Source organism: Ovis aries, chromosome 2 (assembly GCF_016772045.2).
Source record: "Ovis aries strain OAR_USU_Benz2616 breed Rambouillet chromosome 2, ARS-UI_Ramb_v3.0, whole genome shotgun sequence".
NCBI classification, from domain to species: domain Eukaryota; kingdom Metazoa; phylum Chordata; class Mammalia; order Artiodactyla; family Bovidae; genus Ovis; species Ovis aries.
In genome coordinates this window covers 43892105-43912403 of record NC_056055.1, presented here as the reverse complement: position 1 = coordinate 43912403, position 20299 = coordinate 43892105, and the positions used below count along the sequence as shown (strand labels likewise).

Here is a 20299-nt window from a genome sequence, read left to right as displayed (position 1 = left end):
CTCTGGCTGTCCTCAAGAACTGCCTTCAAGTGCAGCCAAATCCAGCTGATGGATGCTGTCCTCAGAGACCCATCCCAGCCTTTCCTTTTTAGACTGCAGGGCCCTAAACCTTGGTGTCCCTGCTATGGATGAGCCCTGCTATCCAAGGAAGGAAGGGCCCCAGAGACCACAGCCCAAGCTTCCAGTCGGTTCAGCCACTGACCCCAGGCGAATCCCTTCATCTCCTGGCACCTCAGCCCCCTTGTCTATAAGATAGTGATCTACACTCAAGCAAACCTCCCTGACCCACCGTGAAGATGCATGAGACCACGCATGCGGCACAGCAAAGCCAAGTACGTGCACGTGTGTGCTCAGTCACCCAGTGGTGTCCAACTCTGTGTGGCCCCATGGGCTGTACCCCGCCAGGCTCCTCTGTTCCTAGGACTTTCCCAGCACGAACACTGGAGTGGGCTGCCACTCCCTCCGCATAGGCAAGTTTAAAGGCCCCTTAACCCCCGAGCATGACTCAGAGCCAAGCGGAGCCTGTATCCAGCACACTCCCAGCACTGGGGCTGCAGGGTGAGACTGGGTTTAGCTGGTGGACTGTGGCTACCCCAGCCCTGGAAGCAAAGCCAGGGAGAAGCCCCAGCCCCATGGAGATCCCACCCTGCCACCTGACTTCCAGAAAACCCAGGGCAGACAGTGAAGGAGTGAAGGTTGCAGTAGCCCCCCCACCCCGCCCAGGGCAAGCCCAAGACGTCAGTCCGAGGCACACAGGACAGTGCAGGTGTTTTGCTGGTCAGCCGACCTTTTCTGCCAGTGGCGGATGGAGGAGGTGTAGAGCTAGGGGCTCCACTACCCAATGGACAAGGCTTAGGCTCAAATTCACCACCTCCCTCATCATTAACTCTCCCACTGCTCCCCACAGGAGGTTCCAAAGATGAATGAGTCACAGCCCTGTTCACATCCTGATGAGAGAAATAAACACCCACACAGTCAACTCCATACCAGTTCAGCTAAGGCGGGGGCGGGGGGGGGGGCCCTGGGGGGGGGTGCGGAGGGGAGAGGCTGTGTCCTCCCCACCCACACCCCACCATGCTGCAGGCTGTCCTCTGAGGCCACACCCCACCAAGGCCACCTTTGATGTCCATCTCAGCCGATTATCTTAGCAACAGGGAGGGAGGAGGATGGCAGCAGAGATAAGATTCATCCTTCTAGAAATTTCTCCCACAGAAGCCCTTTGCCCAGGAAGTTGGAAGGAAATTATCACCTTCCTCATCTTTCTGGCCACCTCTGTCCATACTCCCAAAGCCGCATCTGGCAGTCCCAGGGCCTTGTGGGTCCAGCCCAGGTGCCAGGGACCAAATATAGTGTTGTCTCTATGGGAAGGGCTTCCCTGGTGGCTCAGATGGCAAAGAATCCACCTGCACTGCAGGAGACCGGGGTTTGATTCCTGGGTCAGGAAGATCCCCCGGAGGAGGGCATGGCTACCCACCCCAGTGTTCTTGCCTAGAGAATTCCATGGACAGAGGAGCCTGGCAGGCTACAGTCCATGGGATCTGAGCAGTTAACACCACCACCACCACCACCTCTAAGAGAAAACTTCTGGCTGGAACTGGCCGATCATGTCTCCTGCTTCTGTTCCTGTCTCCACCCTCCCCACCACAACCGCTGCCTCCAATCTCAGTGCCCCTGGCCTCAGTGCCTCCCCCTACACATGCCCAGGAACTCCTCATCCTCCCCTCCCCGCCACCTCCCTAATGCAAGCCCTCCTTTCTTACTGATGACTATCGACTGTCACTGACTATCGCAAAGATCTGCTAACAGTTCCCCAGTCTCCTTCGCCTGACAATCAATCTCCACCTGCTGTCAGATTATCTTCTCAAATCGCACTTCGCATCACGACATCCCAGTTCAAAAGCTTTCAGCAACCTGTTCACAGTCACCACTTCATCCTGCAAATCAGGTTTGACTTGCCATCCCCTCCTTCCCATATCAGAACTCTGTGTTCTCACAAACTCATGATCTGTGTTCCTTTAGGTCAGGGGGCTTCCCTGATAGCTCAGTTGGTAAAGAATCTGCCTGCAATGCAGGAGACCTGGGTTCGATCCCTAGGTTGGGAAGATCCCCTGGAGAAGGGAAAGGCTACCCACTCTAGTATTCTGACCTGGAGAATTCCATGGATCATATAGTCCATGGGGTTGCAAAAAGTCAGACATGACTGAGCGACTTTCACTTTCACTTTCAAAGATCAGGGGGAGATGTTTCTACAAAGGGTCAAAGAATTACGATTTTAGGCTCTGCTGGCCATCACGTCCATCCCACCTACATTTGCTCTGCCTACAGCACATGGACCATATGTGACAACTGGGTGGGGCCGTGTTCTGTAAAACCTGATTTATCCAAGCAGGCAGCAGGCCAGATTCGGCAGCAGAGCCCCTCCTCAGCTGCTCTGCACTGTCCTGACTCCCTGCCTTGGCTCCCTCCTCTCCCACTCCTCCCCATTCCATGTGTCTGCATCCCTACGTCATCCATCAATTCTCCCTATTCCTCCTGGCCCAGGAGCAAGGTCCGCCTGCTCCATGAATCCTGTGCTTCCAAAGCAGCTTCCTCTTCTGGATCCCATAACACCTTATCTGTCCCTTGGTGTGCCCATCACTTCCTGCCCCATAATTCTCTGAGCCAGCATGCATTCTGACCCTCCCACCAGTATGAGGACCAAGGCACAGGCCTCACATGCTGGTCAGCCTCAGTGTCTGCAACAGAGTGACATGCAGTGAATTTATGTTCAATAAATGAGTGACTACAAGAAAGAGATGAAAAGAAGAAATACATTAGCCTCTCAAAGCTTTGAATTGGGCCGAGTCTGTAAATAAGAAATATACTTTCTACAGCCATACCATCCTGAATGTGCCTGATCTTGTCTGATCTCAGAAGCTAAGCAGGGTTGGGCCTGGTTAGTACTTGGATGGGAGAAATATATACATAATAGGCACTGATGGGCCTCTGGGGCCATGCTCATGGGCCTCTGGGGCCATGCTCATGGGCCTATGGCCCATGGCCATAGGCCTGTGTGCCCAGTAAGAGACCCATCCAGAGAATAGGGAGGAGGAGGGGGAGATGGAGGTGGGACTCTTGGCAAGCCCATCAAACTCATTTTTAATTCCCCCAAATTTCACGAGCAGTAGCAAGAGTGAGAGCAGAAACTGGCTAATAGAGACAAGGAATGCAAAGGAGAAATTCCGTTACTAAGGTCCTGCAGCCCTGGGGAAGATGAGACTCCAGGTGACCTGATGGGGCCCTGCAAACTGGCCCAGAGCCACCCACAGGGAATGCCAAGGATACTAGAAACAAACCAAGTCCAGGCAAAGTGGGAACCCACTGCCAGTGTGCCCCGCCCACACTGTGCCACCCTGGTGCAGCTCCATCACATGACAGGACAGCCTTCTACCCAATCCTCCTGCTTCCTTGACAGAAAGACTTCACCTTCATACCTCATGGCACACAGAAGGCATCAATGAGAGGGAGCGAAGCTGAACAGAGCTGCCTGCAACGAAACAGACCATTTTCTAGAACAGAGAGCAGCAAGTCCCCATAAACCCAATGACCAGGACCCTGGGCTCTTCTTGTCAGCCTGTGTGGGGCATCCACTTGATGCCAGGTGCTAGGCACTTGGTTATAAGGGCTACCAAGGGGGCGATTTTTCCAGTAGTCATTTGTGGATGTGAGAGTTGGATCATAAAGAAGACTGAGCATCGAAGAATTGATGCTTTCAAACCGTGGTGTTGGAGAAGACTCTTGAGAGTCCCTTGGACAGCAAGGAGATGAAACCAGTCAATCCTAAAGGAAACCAACCCTGAATATTCATTCAAAGGACTGATGCAGAAGCTGAAGCTCCAATACTTTGGCTACCTGGTATGAAGAGCTGACTTACTGGAAAAGACTGATGCTGGGAAAGATTGAGGGCAGGAAGAGAAGGAGGGTGACAGAGGATGAGATTGTTGGATGGCATCACCAATTCAATGGACATGAGTTTGAGCAAGCTCCGGGAGATGGTGAAGGACAGGGAGGCCTGGCGAGCTGCAGTCCCCGGGGTCGCAGAGCTGGACACGACTTAGTGACTCAACAACAACAACAAAAGGGGCCATGCAGCTCCTGTCCTCCAGGGATGCTCGTCTGGTTGGGGGAGCAGAACACATCCTGATGGGGGCCAGAGGGTCTCGAACAGGAGCCCTAAGCAAGGAGAAGGCAGCTTGGCCAGAGTTCAGTCAGGAGGCCACCCAAGGGACAGCATCCAAGGAGGATTCAAAGGCAGAGAGCTGAAGAGAGGGGAGGGAGACACCCTCTACTCAGAGGGACTGACAAGTTCAAGGGCCAGCATCTTGCTCAGCCTGGACCTGGGGCCTACCCCAGGGGGTGCACCATGGGCTTCAGAAACAAAGGACCCTGGATGAGGGTACAAGGTAGAACAGCCTCCTATGGATTCTCCACTCTAGGGACCATTGGGTAGAAGAGATGGAATTCACACTGGGGATGTGTGTGTGAGAGAGATAGAGAACAGGGACAGAAGGAGATACCATTCTGCAGATCCTGCTGCACTCTCTCCAAGCTCCAGAAAGCACCAGGCCGGCAGAGCCACCCAGAGAGGGGACCACAGCCAGGAGTAGAAACATACAAGAGCCAGCCTCTAGACAGCATCAAGGACCCCAGACAGAGGGCCAGCTCGGGGTCTGCCCGGCTGCCGGCTCCTCTCTGGTACCAAGACCCCCCACATTTCTGCTCAGCTGCCCTCCGTGGGGACAAGAGTTCCTCTGTCACCAGACCCCGCCCCCACTGTGGGAAAGTCCTCTGGGGGAGCAGATACAGAGAAGGTAACAGCACAATGCAGGCAGAGAAAACTGTCCGGAAGGCAGAGGCTGGGACAAGCCACCGTCCTCACTGGGCTTCCACCCTTTGAGGTTTGGGAAGCAGCCCTGAGAGCGCTTCACCCCTGACATCCAATCACTCATGCAGGGTCACCAGCTGGCTGCCATGTCTGAGTCAGTGAAGAGGGTCCCTAAGGCTTCCCCCAGGATCCACCTGTGGAGGAGGAGGAGGACAGTTAAATAACCTCGCCTCTCTCTCCAAGGGTGTCTGGGATGCACAGCTTTCCTCCCCCTCCCTCCCCGGCTCAGCTCCCCATCTCTGCCCTCAGAGACTCCCTTTTGTCGCCATGGGTTGCGGTCATTCCCAAGGGCCACCACAGGGCCCCTCCAAGCTGGCAGAGCTGAGGAAGGACAGGCCACCCACACCAGCCTCCAGCCAAGCCGAGGGCAGAGATGCAGCCTTATTCCCGCGGCACTTCCAGCAGCAGTAGCCGTAGTCTCTAAAAGACTAGGGCAGAATCAGAGGGACTCCCTGGCAGCCAGCGGTTAAGACTCCACACTTTCACTGCAGTGGGTGAGTTCAGTCCTTGGTAGGGCAACTAAGATCCCACATGCCAAAAACTTTAAAAACAAAGACAAAAGCACTTCCCTTTCTGTTTCTGAGAGAAGAAATGGGGGTGTAGGGATGGTGATGGATGGGTCCCTCTCCTAGGAAGGCCCCCCGTGCTGTCCTGCCCAGAGTGACTTAGTCAATAGACCTAAGGGGGTCTACAGGGGACAGGCCTGGAGGATCCCCCAGCCAGACAGCTCCCCCCACCCTGGGATTCAAAACACCTAACATATAGGTAAGGTTCCTCATACACATCGTCTTCCATAGAGATCATACATTAACCGCCCTGTAATCAAACCGAGTGTAAGATCAGACCCCAGACAGTGAGCCTGCAGCCCCAAGCTGGGGCTGAAAGAAACCAGGCAATGGTTCAGCAAAGCACTGGAGGGAAACAGGGGTAGAAAATGGAGTCGGAGTCACCAGGCGTGTAGAGGACTGCGGCAGACACGGGACCCCAGCTTTGGACTTTTCCATGCCCGCGGCGACTCTCTGAGAGGCCTAAGGAGGGTCCACGGCCCCCTGAGTGGGCATCTCCTGGGTTAGCCAGCCCCGAGGGGCAGGGGAGGAAGGCTGGCAGTGCCCAGAGGGACCTGGGGACCAGACCAGAGCCTGGTCACCTGACGTGGCACAGCCCCACCAGCCAAGTTGCCCGTTGCTCTAGCATGAAATTGAGCTGGTGACTGTCTGTGGAGCGGCCCCTGAACCCCGCCGGCAGCCGCTGAAGCATGTTCAGTGTAATTAGGAGCTGCCCAAGGGTGACGTGCACACCACAGCCCCAATCAGGAGGGGTGGCCTAGTGGAGGGGAGCAGGGCGTGGAGGGGCCACGCTGGGCAGGCCCGAGGGCACTTGGAGGTCAGGTGTCCACAAGGAAGGGAAGAGGGAGTGGGCTTCCCAACCAGGATGGGCACCAGCAGGGGATGCCCAAGGGGCCTGGATGCCTCTGCCGGGCCCCATCCCTGCTCAGGTCTCATCTCAAGACTCTGAAAGCCCGCTGCTCTTTATCTCTGGTGGTACTGAGGTTAGTGTTAGTGTTAGTCACGCAGTCGTGTCCAACTCTTTGCAACCCCATGGACTACAGCCCACCAGGCTCCTCTGTCTATGGGATTTCCCAGGCAAGAATACTGGAGTGGGTTGCCATTTCTTCCTCCAGGGGATCTTTCCAACCCAGGGATCAAACCTGAGGCTCCTGCATTGCAGGCAGATTCTTTACCACTGAGCCACCAGGGAAGCGCTACTGAGGTTATATAGACCAACAAAAATTGCATGTATTTGGAAATTCCCTGATGGTCCTGCGGTTAGAACTCTGCACTTCCACTGCAGGAGGCCCAGGTTCAATCCCTAGTCAGGGAATTAAGATCTCACAAGGCTCGAGGCATAGCCAAAAAATGTTGTATATATTTAAGGCGCACAATCCAATACAGATAAGTACTGTGAAATATTCACCATGAGTCAATCAACACATCCATCACTTCACACCTCTACCGTTACCTTTTTATGTTTGTTTGTTTGATTTCTTTTTGTGTGCTGAGCACATCTAAGGTCTACACATCTAAAGTCTTGGCAAATTTCAAGTACACAGTACAACATGTCAACTACAGTCACATGGCTGCAGCCAGCTCTCCAGGACTTCTTACTCATCTTGCAAGAATGAAACTTCATAGAGCGTGCCTACTGGTGATCCCACCAGCCCACCCCACTCAGACTGCATCTTCATTGCCCTACACAGCCAGGCTCGTTCTTGCTGCCCCCACAGCCATGCCCACACTGAGCCCTATTGACTGGACTCCAGACCCCACCCCTCCTTGGGAATTCCAGCCCCAGCTCCTGCCTGAAACATCCCTTATGCCCCACCATCCATGCCCTTGCTATCCCCTCCCTCCTCTGCTTCCCCTGATATTCTGCACCAGATCCTCTTTTAAACTCTTTCTTCTAGGGTGTGAATGTGTGCACAAGTATATATAAGTGTGTATGAGAGAGTGTATGTGTGTGTGTGGGGGGGGGGTGTTCCAATCAGATCAACATCCTAGGCAAAGAATCTACTATAGCGAATGGTATGATGGCACGAGGGAAGCTCAGCAGAGACAAAGGCTGAGTGGGGAGCCCTGTGATGGGCTCCCCGGTGCCATCCACGTGGTCCCCTCTTGCGGCACTGACCACACCCCATGTCTGGTGCTTGCTGAACTGTCTGACCCTCAACAATAGCACCAAGGACCACAAAACACAAGACTCTGTCAGCCTCACTCACCAATGTCTCCTTAGCATCTCACATAAGATCTCGACCAAAACGTGTGCGTCACGCGCATTGGATGGACGGACGGATGGATCAACAAATGAACATCATGGGTTGTGGAGTCAGAGGTAGGTTTGAGATCTTATCCCACCACTAACCAGCTGCGTGACCCTGAGGGTGTGGCCTAACACCCCTGGGCTAGCTTCCTGTATGTAAAACAAGGATGCCAGCATCTCATTGTGTGAGAATTCAATGAAATAGGTAGAGTCTGCTAGCTAGTCTACAGTACCTGGTCATCAGTAATTGGCAAGTGAATGTTAACCATCTCATTTTTCTGGCACCCCTGTGGTATGTAGTACAATCCTGTGTCAGAACAGGTGTCTGATACTTGCAAGGTGATATCCAGTGAATGAGTCATGGAAAATTAACTCCCACCAGCTCTTTCTGCCTCTAGGGTCCTGACCCAAAGGGAGGAGGTTGTGTGCCCCACCGCTGGTCCCCTGCCTGTAACCTCCCCCCCTGCCTCTGACACTAGATTCTTCTCTCAGTCCTCCAGCTGCCCCAGCTCCGTATCCCCAGTGCCTGAGCTATGACCCCTCACCTGGACAGATGTGCAGGTACTGATGACACTGGTCCCCAGGCTGGTGCTATCACTGAGGTCATCTGGCAATGAAGGCGTTTTGTCTATCCGAGGGGCCTGTGTGGCCTGGAATGGGGGGTTTTTAGGGGACAGGTTCACATCTGTACCATTGCCAAAGGCCTGGATGGCATTCCCTGTGGGGAAAGAGAGCAGGGAGACACAGAGAAATCAGCGGCCCCTCCGTCACTCTGCCCCTCAGCTGAAGGTATCCCAACAGCTCCGTTCCCTGTGATGCCCCGGAGCTGGGCGCAGGGTGGAACTTGTCTGAACTAACTTGGCTGAAGCTCCCTTTCAGATACCTAGCAAAGTCTCATACCCAGAGAAGAAAGGAGCAGAAGGGAAGCTGGAATAGGAGATGTACTGGACAAGGAATGAAGAGGAACAGAGGAGAAGACGCGGGAGCATGCGGAGCCAGGAGGGGAGGAGCAGGCCGTGCCCAGGGCCAGAGCTGTCTTCTCTGCAGCATTCAGTGCTGCAGGCCGTGCCCCCCACTGCATTCCAAAGGCCCCCATGCAGCCCCCCTCTCCAGGTGGCCTCACCCACCCGCACTCAGTCAGTTACACTGATTCACTCAGGACTAACTAATGAGACCTCTCGGACAAAACTGTGTCCCCAGTACCCAACCATGTACACAAGACCTACAGGAAGCTCCGCCTCCGAGCCCCAGAGGCACCTCAAGTTCCTCAGGCCACCGCCTGACCAGGCGCCACTCCCTCCACTGCGACACTGCGTCCCCCCATGTTTCCAGTACTGAAGGTCTGCCGTCTCTTCTCCATTAAGTCACCCAAGGCCGAAACCTCAGTCACCCAGGACACTTCCCTAACCACCCTCTTGCCAGCCACGAGCTGACCCCTGAGAGGTCGCTCCACCCATCTCTCCTCCCCATCCCACCCCCAACACTGCTCTGGATCAGTGGGCACCGTCCTCCGCCCGGGGCACCTGCTACATCCTCTAGTGGACTCGGTTTTGGGTCACCTGTGAGAACCATATCCCTACCCTCACCCCCTCCACACAAGAAGCAGAGAGCAAGCCTTCCGAAATCAGATCTGACTACAGCACCACCTGCCAACACCCCTTCACCAACCCACATACCACCTCTGCCACCTGCAGGACCCTAAGATCCAAACGCCTTCAAGTCTGCCTGCCCCCCTCCATGAGGAGGACTCTCTCCACCTGTCCAGGTAACCCCAGGCACCCTCATGCTCTGAGGCAAGGCTAAGTGGTCCACAGGTTCCCAAAACCCACCTCTGCCTAGAGCAGACCAGCGGGCCCTTGCTGCCACTTCAGCTGACCAGTGCCCAGCAACACCCACTGTGGGTCAGCTTCCAAGAAGCCTTCAGGGACCCTTACCTCCAGGATGTCTTGGGCATCCCCACCCTGTGCTCCGGCAGAACCCTCTGCAGACCTCCACCCTGGCACAGCGCCCCCTGTACTCTGATGGCTAGGATGCTCTAATGGTGGCCCCCCTTCAGAGGATGAGCTGCTCAATGACAAGCTCTGTGACTTCCATCTCTAAACTCCCAGTGCTGTCAGAAAGGCAGGATGGACAGATGGACAGAAGGAAGAAAAGAGGAAGGGACAGGGGGAGGAGATCTTCCAGTGGGTGGGTTGTCGAGGGTGTCAGACTAGAAAGACCAGGCAGACAGAGCTTGTGGCTGACTTCTCTCTCTGGCCTTCAGATTAGCAGGAGTTTGATGACTTAAGACTCCAATTCCCAGGGGAAATCAATCCGTAAAGGGAGAAGTGACAGAAGCTGAGACCCTCATCACAGGGCAGTCCCCAAAGGAACCTGGTGAAACCGTCACGATAACAGACTAGAGACCTTCAGCCTTAATGTGACAAAGGTTGAGGCCTCCAGGGGCCTCCGGACAGCTCCGGGGAGCATCTCCAGGAGTGCAAAACCCGTGGTCTGCGTAGTCAACCCCCCTACTGGAGAAGCCCCACAGGGACCACCAGCCACTGCAGGGGGACGGAGGGCAGGACCCGGCACAGTTCCAGGGCCCCCAGGATGGGAGGGGCGGGAGGGCTCCTGACGGGGCGGATGCGGGCGGACTCACGGAGGCATGGATTCTCTGTGAAATCCTTCAGAAACTTCTCACACTCTTCCTCCATGTTTCCACTCCCACGACAGCTGCACCAGGGGGACACCACGATGCCCGTGGGGCTGGAGTCCACGTAGTTGGGTGTTATATCGAACCCTGGGCAGGGAGACAGGGAGGCCCAGGAGAGACGAACAGTAAGGCTTCCCTCCTGGCCCCCAGAACCCAGGCATATCATAGAGGAGGCTTGGGACCCATACCCCACCCCCCACCTGACCCCTAAACACATATACATCACAGTTCACAATCCAAACCACAAGGGTCGGCAGGGGGGTCACAGCATAGAGGGCAGCAGAGGGGATGCTCGGGAACCCCCACCCAGAGCACAGGCCCTGGCTTTCTCCTACACCAACAGTCAGGGAGACTAAGGCTCTCTCCCGGGTTTACATCCCAGGGCCAGCAATGACCAGCGGGGTGAACATGTGCAAGTCACTCAGTTTCCCTAAGCCTCAGTTTTCCCATCTGTAAAGTGGAGCCCTAACCCCCACTCAGAAAGCTCTGTTTTGAGATTTACATAAGACAGTCCACGTAAACTGCTCAGTGGGGAACCTAGAATGTCACACAATGAACATCACCCTTCTTATTTTGGAAGCTTCCTAAGATTCTTGGGGCTCCTCCCCTGTGATAAAACCCCAGCTCCCATCACAGCTCTTATCTGAAACCAGGCAGAGGAGGAACTGGACTTCAGTCCCTAACTGGGCCAGGGGCAGCCGGGAGCCACTGAGATCCCAGGCTGGGGTGGCTTACCGATCATGCCAGCGTAGGAGCCCAGACACGCCTGGTAATTGTCGGTGGGGCAGCTGGTGAGCGTCTGGTAGGAGGCACGGCAGTTGGCATGGAAGTCCGCCAGCCGGGACCTGGGGTCAGGAGAAGACCATGGAGAAAGCAGGTTAACCTGGCTGACCTCCCATCTCCTCCAGGGCACAGCAGCTCCTTCAGAGCCTCCCAGGGCAGGAGGAAGCCAGGAAGGACAGAGAGGAGGAAGGTGCGGGGAAACAAGTTTTGGGGGTTTCAGGCTAGGAGCTCCCTGAGTTCAGGACTCCCTGGAAGTCGAGCATCCAGTTCTGTTGTTGCTCACTCACTCGGTCGCGTCCAGCTCTTTGTGACCCCGTGGCCTGCAGCGCTGGGAAGCCAGTCCTTGCCTATCTCCCAGAATTTGCTCAAACTCACGTCCATGGAGTCAGCGATGCCATCCAACCATCTCGTCCTCTGTCGCCCCCTTCTCCTCCTTCCAGTCACCCAGTTTAGGCAAAGCCCCTTCTGAACAGGTCTCTCACTTGGAGGAACACAGAGAACCCGGGTGGGTGTGCTGACAGTGTCTGGGGCTCAGACAGGAAGGCCGGGCTCTGCTTCCTGCTTGGTCACACTCTTGGTGACCTTTCCCAAGTCCTTCAACACATTGTTACCGCCACCCTACAATCCCTGCCCAGGGACCTCCCTGGGGGATCAGTGGTTAAGAGTCCACCTTGTAATGCAGAGGATGTGGGTTTGACCCCTGGCCCAGGCACTAAGATCTTACAATGCCTTGGAGCAACTATGCCCAGGAGCCATAGGGAGAGAGAGTTCATGCGCCACAACTCAGGATCTGCACGATGCAACGAAGATCCGAAGCAGACAAAAAAATAAATAAATAACCCCTGCCCAGCCACCTCACAGGGCTTCCGTGGAGGCTCCGATAGTAAAGCATCTGCCTGTAATGCAGGATATCCAGGTTTGATTCCTGGGTCAGGAAGATCCCCTGGAGAAGGAAATGGCAGCCCACTCCAGTATTCATGCCTGGAGAATCCCATGGGCAGAGGAGCCTGGTGGGGTCTCTAAGAGTCAGACACGACTGAACAACTAACACTTTCAGCCACCTCACAGGATCCTTCTATGGGTCAGTGGGACCAACTCCCAGGGAAGTTTAAAAAAAAAAAAAAAAAAAGAGTCCCCCTGGGATGGAACATCCCTCGGGCATTCCTGACCCTTCTCTACATCAAATCAGAGCAGAGCCTCCAGGGCCGTCCCTCCACTAGCTCCTCAACCCTGCAAGGCACAATCAGCATTTTCTTCCCCTGGTGACGTAACCTGTCATCACCTGCTCCTCTCTGTCAGCATGGATAAACTGCTTTGTACCCACCTGCACACAGCTCTGTGTTCCCAGAATGACCATGAGCTGCCGGAAGGCAGCCGCTGTCTGAGCCTGCCTGTCCCCAGCCCCTAGCACCTTGTGTGGAGTTCACAGGAGGCCTAGGGCACCCAAGTCTAACCTGCATAGGTATTTCTATTCCTTCTTCCTCCTGCCCTGGTGCCCCGGCCTCAGGGCTGTTGCCATCAGCCTGGGCTGGGACCACTGCCTGCCTCCCTACTACTGAGGCTGTAGTGTATAAGAATGCTACAGCAGCCACAGGAAGGACCATCCGCCACCCTGCCCATGCTCTGTCCACACTGCAGTGTTTCTCACAAAGCCACCTCAAAGATCACCCCCAATTCAGCTCCCCTGCTCCTTCACTGGAACTCTGTCCACATCAGGAAGGAGAAGAGAGAGAGAAAAATGAGAATTTGAGAGAGACCAGAACAGGACAGCCTAAAAGGAACACCCTCAATGGAGGCATCCACTTAGGTCCTCCCACGGGAAAATCCTGATTTGCCAGGAGGCACCACAGTCCCAGGAAAAGGGGTATAGGAGAAAGAAGCAGCAGCTCTCCAGAGCAATTTGACCCCAAAGAAGCCTCATGTGTCCCTGAACTCCTGCAGCCTGCAGAGACAGCAAGGGGCAGGAGATGGAAGGTGAGTTCCAAGCTGAGAGCCAGGGGGCGGGGTCTCGCTTCAGCTCCGCCCCTAACTCACTGCAAGACCTCAGATGAGTCCTTGCTTCTTGCGGACTCATTTTCCTTATTTTTCCAATAAATAGAAACTGTTTTCACAGTCAGGGAAGATGACAACATTCTGGAGATGGATGGTGGTGTGACTGCACAACAACGGGAGTGCACCCAATGCCACTGAGCTGTGCACTCAAATATGGCGAAACTGGCCAATTTTATGTTGTGTATAACTGACCACAATCAAAACGTGACTTAAGCAGAGGTCCATTCCCATCCACTTTTTATGACCAAGTCCTCACAAAAATTCTGAGATATCCCAAGCAGTTGTTAGGACCCATCCCCCTTTACAGAGGAAGAAGCTGAGCCTCAGAGGAGCTGAATAACTTGCCCAGGACCCCAGAGCTTCTGAGCAGTGGAGCCAGAACTCCAGCCCAGAACTCCAACAACAACGGCAGCCCCTTCTGGCAGGCCCCCCACCCCCATCCCGCTCCTCTGCAAAAGTATCTTGTCCTCCGCAGGAAAAGAGAAGGAAATTTGCATTGTCTCCACCTTACCTCCTGCCCATAAATCACACCCTCTATCTGCTCACCCAGTCCCCCAAACAGGGAAAAACAGCACTTCCAACCGAGCTCCCAACCACTGCAGAATAGGACTTGGTCTTGAATGGTGAGATTGGCATCTATCCTGCTGCGTGAGCCCAGCAAATGAATGAAGGTCAATGAGAGGTGATCTCTGCCCAGCCAAGGAGCCTCGTGGCTTCCCTGGTGGCTCAGATAGTAAAGAATCTGCCTGCAATGTGAGAGACCTGAGTTTGATCCCTGAGTCGGGAAGATCTCCTGGAGGAAGGCATGGCAACCCACTCTAATATTCTTGCCTGGAGAATCCCCATGGACAGAGAAGCCTGGTAGGCTACAGTCCATGGGGTCATAACAAGTCAGACACGGCTGAGAGACTAACACACACACGAGGAGCCAGATGTTCACCCCTGGTGCCTGTAAACCTGATCTTATTCGGATATAAGCTTTTGGCAGATATAGCAAGATGAGGTCACAGTGAATTAGGGTGAGCCCTCAATCCAATGTCTGGTGTCCTTATAAGCAGAAGAGAAGAGACACAGACACACAGTGAGAATGTATGTGAAGATCCAGGCAGCATTTGGACTGATGCACCTGCAAGTCCGGGCTTCCCAGGTGGTGCTAGGGGTGAAGAATCTGGCTGTCAATGCTGGAGATCCGGTTTGATCCTTGAGTCAGGAAGATCCCCTGGCAGAGAAAAGGACAACCCACTCCAGTATTCTCCCCTGGGAAAACCCATGGAGAGAGGAGCTTGGTGGGCTATATAGTCCATTGAGATGCAAAGAGCCAAACACGACTAAGCTACTAAACATCCACACACCCTTGCAAGTCCAGGGACGCCAAGGAGTGCCGGCAACACCAGAAGCTGAGAGAAAGGCATCAAACAGATTCTCCCTTCAAGCTCGCACAGGGAGCACAGTCCTGCCAACGCCTGGATTTTGGACTTCTGGCCTCCAGAACTGTGAAAAATCAGTTCCTGGGTTTTTTCAATTGCATTACAATTCCTTTACAGTGTTGTGTTAGTTTCTGCTGTACAACAACGTGAATCAGTCATATGTGTACATATATCCCCTCCCTCCTGGACCTTCCTCCTACCCACCCCTTTAGGTCATCACAGAGCACCAAGCTGAGCTCTCTGTGCTGCACAGCAGCTTCCCACTAACTGTCTTCTTTACATGTGGTAGTGTATCTATGCCAATTCCACAACTCCCAATTCATCCCCCCCTCCCTCTCTCCCCATGTCCACAAGCCCATTCTCTACATGGGCATCTCTATTCTAACCTACACAAACAGCTTCCCCTGTACCATTTTTTCTAGATCCCACAGGTATTTGTTAATACATATTTGTTTTTCTGACTCACTCCACCCTGTTTGACAGACCCATATCTTTTCAAGTTTCTGTTTTAAGCCACCCAGTCTGTGGCACTCTGTTAAGGCAGCCACAGGACACTAACACAGCACCTTCAAAGACTTCACTGTTTGCTGTGGCCAAAGGTCCCCCTCTAGAAGGAGCCAAGGGGATGTGGTCAGGCCCAGCAACAAGGAGCACTGCAGCTGGGCAGCAGGAAGCCACGGCTGAACTCCTGCAGGGCGTGGGGCTGAGATTACAAGCAGAGATGCTAGTTACCATCTCCTCCCTACCAAAGAGAAGTTAAAAACAGGATCTCTTAACCAAAATACAGAAGTCCATACTAATGCCATTTGATCACATGGAGAGCCCAACCCCCTCCTACATCTCCTCAAGGGCTCACTGTCAGTCCTGCACCTGAAGCCCTTTCTGCCCCACCAGCCACGTGGACTTCTCCCACCTCTGTACTCCAGCTACATATCCAGTCTGGACAAGGCAATGTCATACTTAATTGCATACAGACTTACTGATATGGCCCTGTCTGCTCTCCCCAACTGGAACATACATTCCCAGAGTGGAAGACTCTACTGACTTCTTCATCTATATCCTCCAAATGCCTTTGGACGAGTGGTAGATACCCACTCTTATTTCCAAATACATATTGAGGCCCCGCCATGTGACTGACAGACCAATGATGGGAATGGCACACGTCAGTGAAATGTCAGAAAGGACATCCCAGCCGATGGGGTCAGGGCTGAGTGCCCACCAGACCTGGGGCCAGGCCTCCACAGAGGTCAGGGCCAGCCCAGTTCCTGGAGGAGCATGATGCCTGCTGCAGCAGACCTGAGCAACCTCCCCATCCTACACATGGGCCTCACCTCCCTTCTGCAAGGGTGGGTCTCCAACCACTGACATGGGAAAGCTGAGGTGCTTGGCAGCCTTACGTCCACGATGCCCCTCAAAATATCACCAGACCCCAGGCTAGAGACAGCGGGAACATGTGAAAATGAGAAATTGATGCCACAGTGACAGACAAGGTCATCCAGAGAGAGGGGGTCATCCAGTGAAGAGGGAAGCCAAGACGCAGAAGAGGAAAGAGTTCCGATGCTCAGTGAGAAGGGGACGACAGATCCAGCTGCTGGGAGAGGAGGAACAGCTGTCACACGGCCGCGCATGGTCCACTGCTTGCCCGACACATGATTTTGAGCAGGCCTGTCGTATCTCTGGGCTCAGCATCCCCAGTTATTCAACAGGGTGGGCCATGCCAGCCTAGCTCCCTCATCAGGTCTGTTAGAGAGCTGGGCACAGAGAGGAGGCACCATCCTTACCTTTTTTCTCTTGTCCAGACACCTTGTCCCCAGCACTGTGCCTGCCACTGGCAAACAGGAAATAGCTTTTCCTGTGTTTGATGTAGAAGAAATACCTGTTTGCCTTGTTGTGGTGGGTCTGAGCCCCGCACAAGGTGAGTGTATCAAGGAGAGATGACAGCTCTCACCATCTCTCCATCTGGCTCCAGAGTCGCGCTGCTGGACCCAGATGAACAATCGCCTCCCTGCCCCACTTCGCTGTCCATGCTGTGCTGAGGACACAGGAGCAGCAGGGGGCCCTTGGCCAGATCCAGGGTGACCAACGAGGAAAGGCCACCTCGCTCCTCCGAGGCTGTGGCCTATTTCCTTGGCAGCAGCCCCATGGCTGTCTTCAGAGCACAGGGAGGGTAGAGAGAGGAGCAGAGGGGAACAGTGGAGGGAAAGGCAGTGCCTAGGCCTTCTGTCACTCTGTTTCTTCAGCCTTAGCATCCTTGGCAAACCAGAATGACCATTTAGGAGGACGCCGTGTCCAAGTCTCCAGGAGGCCTTTGCTTGTTCAGCTTCCCTCTGTCCCTCAAGACACAGCCAGACCCACATAGCCCACTCCCTGTCCAAGCGGCCAGCTCCGTCCACCAGCATTAGAGACCAGCGGCGTCAATCTCCTCCAAGCCCGTGACACTCTCAGCTCCAGCCACAAGTGAATCAGCCCAGTCCCAGTAGGTACAGTCTCCAAGGCAAATGTTATCCTTTCATCACGCGCAGAGAGCTAGCTGGGGATCTTGGGCCAGCTGCCACTTGTCCCTACAGATGGTTTGAGTTCCCCAGTCTCATGGACTCCGTTCTCACTTCCAGGAACAGACTTTTCCTCGACCAGCCCTACTGCTTCCCAGATGTTTGCCTTGAAGAGGCCCCACAGGATAGATGGCATAAGAGAAAGCACGAGAGAAAGAGAAGACAGACAGACAAAGGGAAAAAACAGAGAGCCAGCAGAAGAACCATCAGTGAACAGGAGCCAAGTCCACTCTCAGTGAGATGGAGCGAAGACTGCCAAACGCACTCAGGGCAGCAGGTGGATCTATCTCAAATACACAGACCTCTGGGTTGGTTTCATCAGCCGCTGTACCCTATTCAACCACAGGAAAGCAGCAGGAGAGGCAGAGAGACACTTGACCCCCAATTTCATTAAATAGCCACCAGATTAAATGTAGGATGTCCAATTAATTTGAATTTCAGATCAACGATAATTTTTTTTTAGTATAAGTACATTCCACGCAATATCTGGGATATACTTATACCAGTTTCTTTCTTTCTTTCTTTCTTTTTTTTTTTTCAGTTTCTCCAGCATTCAAGTTTAACTGGGTAGCCCGTATCTTTATTAGATCTGGCAACCCTATCTGATGTGCTCCTGCAAAGGGAAAAAGAGGCAAAGCTGGAAATGCCATGGTCAACCCAGACAAGCCAAACCATCCAGACCTGGCCAGCGGGAGAGGGTGGACTTCTATAGCTCAGTAGTTCTCAAAGCGTAGTCCACAGACCCACAGCACCAAGTGTAAAAGTGGGAGTTTGTTAGAAATGCAAATTTTCCAGATCCCACCCCAGATATAATAGATATGAAATCCAAAGGCAGGGGCCAGCAATCTGCACTTTACTCAGCCCTCCAGGTGACTCTAATGCAGGAAAAGTTTAGGGATGCAACAAATGGTACAGGCTTCAGAGCTGGGCTTGCATGGATCCTTCAGGCCCACTCCCTGGTCTCGGCTTTAAATATGCACACGTTATCACCCAGTCAATGGAAAAAAGTAATGCTTCAGGCTGTAGCCCAGGAAGGTTCACAGTTAAATGGCTAGAAGTATGCACGTTTGTACTCACACAAACACACCTATCCCTATACAGAACAGTCACACTTGGGTATACTTCCCAAATGGTGTTAATGGTAAAGAACTTGCTTGCCAATGCAGGTAACGCAAAAGACATGGGTTCAGTCCCTGGGTCAGGAAGATCCCCTGGAGGTGAAAATGGCAACTAAGTCCAGTATTCTTGCCTGGAGAATCCCCACGGAGAGAGGAGCCTGGCGGGCTATGGGGTCACAAAAGAGTTGGACATGACTAAGTACACACACATATCTCAATTCTTTGCTTTGACCTGTCAAGAAAGCACAGGTACCTGTTATGAACAAATCTCTTCCTTAGTCCAGGTTGCAAACACCTTCTCTTGCACAAAGGCTTTCTCCAATCTGTCTGGCTTAGAATAATACTATGGTAAATTGTACCCCAGAACCCCAAAGCATTCCAATGCTGGCCAATACATAGCTTTAGCATCTGAAAGTGAAAGTGTTACTCACTCAGTCATGTCCGACTCTTTGCAACCCCATGGATCATAGCCCGCCAGGCTCCTCTGTCCATGGAATTCTCCAGGCAAGAACACTGGAGTGGATAGCCATTCTCTTCTCCAGGGGATCTTCCTGACCCAGGGATCAAACCTGGGTCTCCTGCATTGCAGGTAGATTCTTAACTTCTGAGCCACCTGAAGATCTTGTTAACTTTGCCAAAGTCCCATTTATCAGGTTAGACCTGTTACATTGCTGCCACAGAAACCAATGGGTTTCTACTAGCTTAGAATCACAGGAGGAGGACAGGAAGCTAATATTTACTGAGGGCCTCCACTCTGTGCCAGTCATGGGTGTCGCATTTGACTTTCTGAACAATCCCATGAAGTAGACATATTTCACAGCAAAGACACAACAACTCCAAGAGGCAGGTCACATGGTCACAAACCCTATAGCCAGCACAGCAGGGCCAGGTGCTTACCAATGAGAACGAGGTCTTTCTGCAGCTTTGCAGCCATGACCCACCACTGCTAACGATGCTTCTGGGGGCAGCCACCAGCGCTGCCGCGTGCTAATGAGCAGGGCCCTTGAATATTTCATGGAGGGGAAAAAGGATTCCCAAGAAATACAAATTACTCACGATGGGCTTCAGAGCTGATTTAGGGGAACGTAGAGGAAATGGCTTTAACAGACCCAAGTGCTTCTGGAATGGCTTTCCGAGGTTCCCTCCAGCGATGCAGGGCATGGTTAAGCAGGCTCAATGTTACGTGACACCGAGACAGAGAGAAATGGATTTCCCCCATGGGCCTGCTTTCTGATACCTCCGGGGTTCACTGTGGACAGCCTGAGCCCCGTTCTTTCCTGCCTTCTCTCGGAGGCTGCTGCCACTTATCTCGTGAAATTAAGAATCCACTTGGCTTCCTTCCCTCCTGCTTATTCTTTAAGTATACATGGATATTTACTCTTTCTGCCTAGAATAGCCGCTCCCCTTAGGGAGAGCTATTCCTCCTCTGGCCAGGTAGTTCTTACAGGCTGTCAACCATGGTGCTCCACCTTCTGGGGCTACAGGTGCACAGGTGACCCAGGCTGCCCCTACTACACAGGTCTCTCTTCCTGGCCACACTGGCCATCTAGAATAAGGAAGCAACACAAGCTAGGCCAAGCAGAGCCCTGCCCTGAGGTTTTCCTATAGAGCAAGGAAGAACTTTCTTTTCTTCCTGATGATTAAGGCACCAGGGATGTGAGCCCAGAAAAACTGGGACCACATATCTAGCCTCACAGTCATAATAAAGATAACATGCAGCTAGCCTGCCAAGAGAAGCAAAAGCTAGAGACAAGGAGAAACAGAGGGAGACCTATTTGCCCTTGAGTCCTGGAATACATTCTTGCCCCTTCTATATTTTACTGAAAGCCAATAGATTACTTTTCCATTTTTCTTAGGGTAGTTGGGTTTTTGTCACTTAAAACAGAAAATTTTCTGACTACTACTTAGCTTCACTCTCTGATTTTATCTGA

The 20299-nt window shown here is 53.3% G+C and overlaps 1 protein-coding gene across 1 annotated transcript in view; it reads right to left on the bottom strand.

Annotated features, from left to right (window-relative positions):
- GFRA2 (GDNF family receptor alpha 2) overlaps positions 1-20299 on the bottom strand; it is a 103581-nt gene that overhangs the window by 4445 nt on the left and 78837 nt on the right. Inside the window, exons 5-7 of the mRNA XM_015093118.4 lie at positions 11172-11281; positions 10383-10523; positions 8287-8459 (exon numbers count right to left, since the gene is read on the bottom strand). Of these exons, the coding sequence (XP_014948604.2) occupies positions 8287-8459; positions 10383-10523; positions 11172-11281 (424 nt within the window). The remainder of the gene's footprint in view (positions 1-8286; positions 8460-10382; positions 10524-11171; positions 11282-20299) is intronic.